Source organism: Octopus bimaculoides, chromosome 5, assembly GCF_001194135.2.
Source record: "Octopus bimaculoides isolate UCB-OBI-ISO-001 chromosome 5, ASM119413v2, whole genome shotgun sequence".
Taxonomy (NCBI): domain Eukaryota; kingdom Metazoa; phylum Mollusca; class Cephalopoda; order Octopoda; family Octopodidae; genus Octopus; species Octopus bimaculoides.
In genome coordinates, this window is record NC_068985.1 from 112,299,160 (window position 1) to 112,305,265 (window position 6,106).

General features: G+C 39.3%; 1 protein-coding gene across 1 annotated transcript in view; it reads right to left on the reverse strand.

The window, feature by feature from the left end:
• LOC106876855 (caskin-2) overlaps positions 1-6,106 on the reverse strand; it is a gene marked incomplete at its 3' end in the record, with an annotated part of 405,195 nt that overhangs the window by 133,546 nt on the left and 265,543 nt on the right. The window contains exon 11 of the mRNA XM_052968105.1: positions 4,837-4,948. Within this exon, the coding sequence (XP_052824065.1) occupies positions 4,837-4,948 (112 nt within the window). The remainder of the gene's footprint in view (positions 1-4,836; positions 4,949-6,106) is intronic.

The following is a 6,106-nucleotide window of genomic DNA, read 5'->3' on the forward strand; positions in this document are numbered from 1 at the left end:
ACAATAATTATTATTATTATTAATAATAATAATAATAATGATGATAATAATGTCATTTTAATGATGATAAAAGCAGGAAAGGAAGAACAAAAGCAAAGAAATATTTCACATTTGTTTGTTTACATTTGAAAATTTCCACCATTTTTACTCTTGCAGTGCCACAAGCAGCTGGCATTGCTGAAGAATTCCATTCTGTTTTATTCCATTCCATGATCTCCTTACCACCACCACCACTATCGTCTCTTCAACAGAAGCCACAGTAGAAAAAAAAACCCCCCCCAAAAAAACCCCAAAGAACAAACAATACTGACAATTCAATACAATACAATATTATATAGCGATGGTAGCAGCGCTTTACCATATTCCTCGTTAATCAGCTCATCGACCTTAATATCTGAATTGGTGCACTTGAAAAATTATAAACCAAACACACTAAGTGATCCACGACCACCACCGAGAAAGAAGGAAAGAAACAAACAAAGCAGGTTATAAAAAGGAGGAGGAAAAGGTAGAGGAGGAGGAGGAGGAGGAGGAAGAAGAAGAGGAAATAGAAGGTGTTGTATGGTATTGTTTGTTTATTTATTCAACCATTTATTGACTTTGCTCTTAATCAAAGGAACTCCCTGAATGAACAGCACAACACTGGGTAAACATGTTTTAAAGCCGGTCGTTTGTTAAGTTTGTTATGCGGCTCCGAGCTCGAGTGCTCACCAGAAGAATGGAAAAGAGTTATGTCAGTCTTTCATCCCTATCTATCTATTGATGCTGCTGCTGTTTCTATCACTACCACAACTACTACCATTACGACCACAACTGATACTTCTATTACGCGCCACCACCACCACCACCACTACTACTACTACATCTGATATTGCTGCCATCACCACCACTGTTACTACTGCCACTGCTACTGCCACCATCACCTCCACCACTGCCAACCACGATTACTACCACCACCACCATTGCTGTCTCGGCCACTACCATCACCACCCCTCTATCTCCACTGATCACTACCAATGTGGAAGGATGAGGTGACTGGCATCATTGTAGCAGAAACAACACAATGTTTCTATAACAAAAACCTCACCACCATCATCATCATCACTACAGTTGTCTAATGTCTGTACATATCAATACATAGGCACATTCATGGCTGTGTGGTAAGGAGATTGCTTCCCACCCACATGGTTCTGGGTTCAGTCCCAGTGCATGGCACCTCAGGCAGATGTCTTCTACTATAGCTTCAGGCTCACTAAAGCCTTGTGAGTGGATTTGGTAAACAGAAAAAACAGAAACTGAAAGAATCCCGTTATTATGTGTATGTGTGTGTGTGCGGGTGTGTCTTTCTGCTTGTGTTTGTCCACCCATCCACCACTTGACAACTGGTGTTGGTGTGTTTAACTCCCCATAACTTAGCAGTGTGGCAAAAGAGACCGATAGAATAAGAGCTAGGCTTTAGAAAGAGGTCAATTTGTTTGACTAAAACCCTTCAAGGCGGTACTCCAGTATGGTCGCAGTCAAATGACTTAAACACATAAAAAAAAAAGAAAATAGAATTAAAGAATGTAAAACACACACAGAGCAACAACATCAACATCAGTTACAGACCGAAAGAATGGTTTGAGTGTTGGACAAAATATACTCGTCCTCATCATGTTTTTTCTTTTATATGGCTGGGTGCTCTTCATGTCACCAACCCTTACCCGTTTCCAAGTGAGATGCTATTTCCACATGGTCAGGTATGTTTCTATGGCAGAAGGGAAATGAATAGCATTGCTTGTCTGAAGGTGGTAATCATTGACAACCATCATGTGATGCCAACACAGGGCTACACACAAATATCAGCATCATCATTTAACATCAATTGTCCATGCTGGCATGGGTTGGACGGTGTGACCAGAGCTAGCAAGCCAGGTGGCTGCACCACCAGACTCCAACCTGATTTGGCATGGTTTCTACAGCTGGATGCCTTCCCTAATGCCAATGCCCTTCCTAAATATATATATATATATACACACACACACACACATATGCATACAGAATGGCGAAAGAAGATTTGAAGACTATAGATCCAAGCCACCACTGGAACTGTAAAAATCTGTCAAGCTTTCAAGAAGTTTATCATCTAAGTACATATGCCTGTGTCTAGACATGCGACTATATGCATGAGAATACATACATAAAACAAAATATAACAAATCTGTACATGCACCGTCTCCAAATACTGCATGTGTACATATATACGAGCAAAAATACTCTGTTGATGTTGTTGAAATGCCAATGAAGGAGCCTTAGATCTAGGTTAGAAACCGATTCTTTCTCTAGTGGAACGAAAGCTTGAAATAAAACTGAATGATCAAACAAACACACACATGTTTGTGCTTCTTGCAGTTTCCATCCCCCAAATCCACTCACAGGTGTTCGGCTGACCTGGAGTTTTAGCAGAAGACAGTCGAGGTTGAACCTGAGACCATATGTTTGGAAAGCAGGCTTCTTAACCACACAGCCACACCTTGTGATATTTAGTTATGTGTTCAAATCCTGCTGAGGTTGGCTTTACCTTGCACCATTCTGGGAGTTGAGAAGACAAAAGAACTAGTTAAGTACCGCAGACAATTTAATCAACTTTAATTCTTTCGCATTTATACCGACCATATCTGACCCAAATATCCTACAAGTTTCATGTTCAAGCTGGACAGATCCTACCTCTCATGCTTACCCTACACTATCATCCTAAAAGTGAATAATCACATCACTGAAATCTGAAAGTTACGAGATAATGCTTGATTAATTCAAGATGATGTGAATGTGTTTGAGAAGACATGTCAAGCCTAGTGAAATCATAGTCGTGGACGATGTCAGTGTCACGTAAATTGCACCCATGCCGCTGGCACATTAAACCCACCTTTCGAGTGTTGGACCTCATGGAGGCAATGACAAGTGACCGAGACCTTTGGCAATATGCTGTGCTTGAGTAGAAGATCCACCATCAAGCCAAGTGAAATCATAGTTGTGGCAGATATTGATGTCATACAACTGGCATGCAAAAGCATCCATTACACTCTCGAAGTGGTTGGCACCAGGAAGGGCATCCAGCCGTAGAAACCATGCCAAATCCGACTGGAGTCTGGTGCGGCCCCTCAATTTACCAGCCCTAGTCAAGCCATCCAAATTATACCAGCATGGACAATGGACATTAAAGAAGGATGATGATGATGATGATGATGATGATGATGATGATGATGATGATGATGATGATGATGATGCATTTGACAGAGTAATCTGAATGCAAAAGGGTTAAGCTTCCCTAAAACTGTGTCACTTTGATCCAATGTTAGAAATCTATTGATCTATAAAGTATCATAGCTAGCCAAGCTTTCACTTTAAACCTTTTGTTTTCCATATTTCTGTTGAAAATCACTACCTTTATTTCAATTAAGTTTGAAAATAATGAGGCATTTAGGATAATGACTTTGTCATAATTAAGCTGGCGTTTACAACATAACATGAAATTTTAATGGAAAGTTCTGGTTTAGATTAATATTAATGCTTGTTACCCTTTTGTCTTACCCATGCTAGCACAGAAAACAGACATCAAATGATGTTGATGATTTCTACTTAAATACATTGCCTTTGTTTTGGATTAATTTTGAAAATAATGAAAAATTTAGTAAAACAACTTTGGCATTATTCAGGTGGTGTTTTGAACATAAATTAACATGAAATTTTAATGAAAGGATTTTAGATCACTTTAAAACAGCAAGTTTGTATCACAGAATAGGGCTGGCCTCTGATAGGTTCATATAAAAATGGTTAAAACCACTAACTGTTTCATCTCTGATTAGCTCCAGACTACACATCCTCTTTTCATCATGAGTAATAATAATAATTGGTACAAAAGATGGGCTACAGCACATATTCTGCTCAATACCACAGATTTACTTGACCTTAATCAGTTAAGCATGTCTCTTGGTGGCTGACGATATGTGCATCTCTGATCAGGAGTAGAAGTAGTGGAGGAGCTTCATAACCATGTGTTGAGAGGAATTCTTTGGGATTTGAATAATTCACTTCTGGAAACATGGGTGTTTCATTCAACATCCTTAAACAACCCTTATTCAGGGACCTTTTGAGGGGGATGGGTTACTCGACCTGAAGAAAATTTTAACTGGACCCCACCTGCAAGGTCATGTGCTATTTATCTTGATATGAGATCACCATGTTGTGTACATATGGTTGTGATGCATGTGCCTGGTGTACCCTTATCTGACAGGTAGTAATGATGGGTATATTGGGCTTCGTATATTTTACCTAATGCCATTTTGATGGTATGCACTACTCTTTCAATAATAAAAATAAGTTATCATCATTATTATTATCAACAATCATTTTCCATGTTGACTTGGGTTGAACATTTTGACAGGAACTAGCAAACTAAAAGACTGCACCAGGCTTCACTGTCTGTTTTGGCATGAATTTTATGGCTGGATGCCCTTCCTAATGCCTACCACTTTACAGAAAGACCCGGGTACTTTTACGTGGCACCAGCGACAGTGAGGTCTGCTTTGGCATGATTTTTACAGCTGGATGCTCTTCCGAATGCCAAAACTACCAGATGAAAGGTAAAGTTGACCTTGGTGGAATTTGAACTCAGAATGTAAAGACAGACAAAATGCTGCAAGAGTTACAGAAATATTGATGACAATTCAAAACCAACAAGAACTGGGAGATGATGCCTTAAAAGACACCACAAAGTCAAGAATGGTAGAGAAAAGTTGTCCACGGTCTTTGTCCCATAGGGAGCAAAAAGCTTAAGTAAGTAGAAATAATACTCACATTGACTGTCCACTAAAACTACATGGTCAGCAGGGAAATAGCCAGGCTTGGACATCCTGTCATTATGAATTACACATCCTTTCCATATTCCGTCGGCTTTCTGTTCGAGCACCTGGAAAAAAAAAAGATACATTTCGACATTAAAATGAGGGTGAGGAGGGCATCCAGGTATGTCAAAAACATTTCAGTTTAGAGAGAAAGAGAGAGAGAGAGAGAGAGAGAGAGAGAGAGAGAGAGAGAGAGAGAGAGAGAGAGAGAGAGAGAGAGAGAGAAAGAGAGAGGGTTTCTATACTTTGGAAAGGAATCTAAATGTAAGAAAAGCATCCAAAACACTGTTGGCTTTTTGTTCAAGCACTAAGATAAAAGATTAAAATACCAATATGCATATGAAAAGTAACCAGGTAAGAGAACATCACCTTGTAAGAAGAGTAAACAGGTGTAAGAATCACATCTTACTGCAGAGAGAATGCCACTGCATTTAGAGGCAAAGAATATATCCAGTCATTGGCAGGGCATCCTGTTATAAAGTCCCAGGGCTTTCACAATCTAGCTCAGGGGTTCTCAGCCATTTTTTTATTATCTATGAACCCCTTTGATTTGTATTTTATTCTGGTGGACCCCATAGCAATTTGATGTTTAAAAACTGATTTTATAGAAACTTTATTTTGTTTTACACACATTAACTTGTGTGGGTTGAACTATGTAAAATGTTAGGGGAAAGAAACCTAGCTGATTCTCCAAATGCATACATCTGTAACAAATGTTTTTCAGTGGTCCTAGTTCTCAAACCCTTTAGCATTCAGATTTCTTAATCAAATTTATTTATTCATATTGTTTTGAATTAATCATGCATTATCTAGTAGCTTCGAGATTTCAGTGGTGCGTTTGTATGTTTTTAGAATGACATTGTAGGGTGAGTGCGAAAGGTTGGATCTGGTCAATTTTAACATAAAACAGGTGGAATATCTGAGCCATATATGGCCAGATTAAATGCTAAAGGGCTAAACACACACACGCACACACACACAAAGACAGGGTGGTTACTGCTGGAATGTGTTTTGATCATATGTTTGCTGGATCAGAGTCTGACTCGGGGTTAAACAGCCACAAAGATATCATGAATGAGATCAACAATCACAGCAAGAACCAGAACAATATTTAGGAGTGATTCAGCTGTATTCTGAGCCCCTGCACCCCATCCCCCACCCCACCCCACCAGAACCTGACCTCCAAGTATATTTTTGGTCCTGATTCCATCATACACAAAATT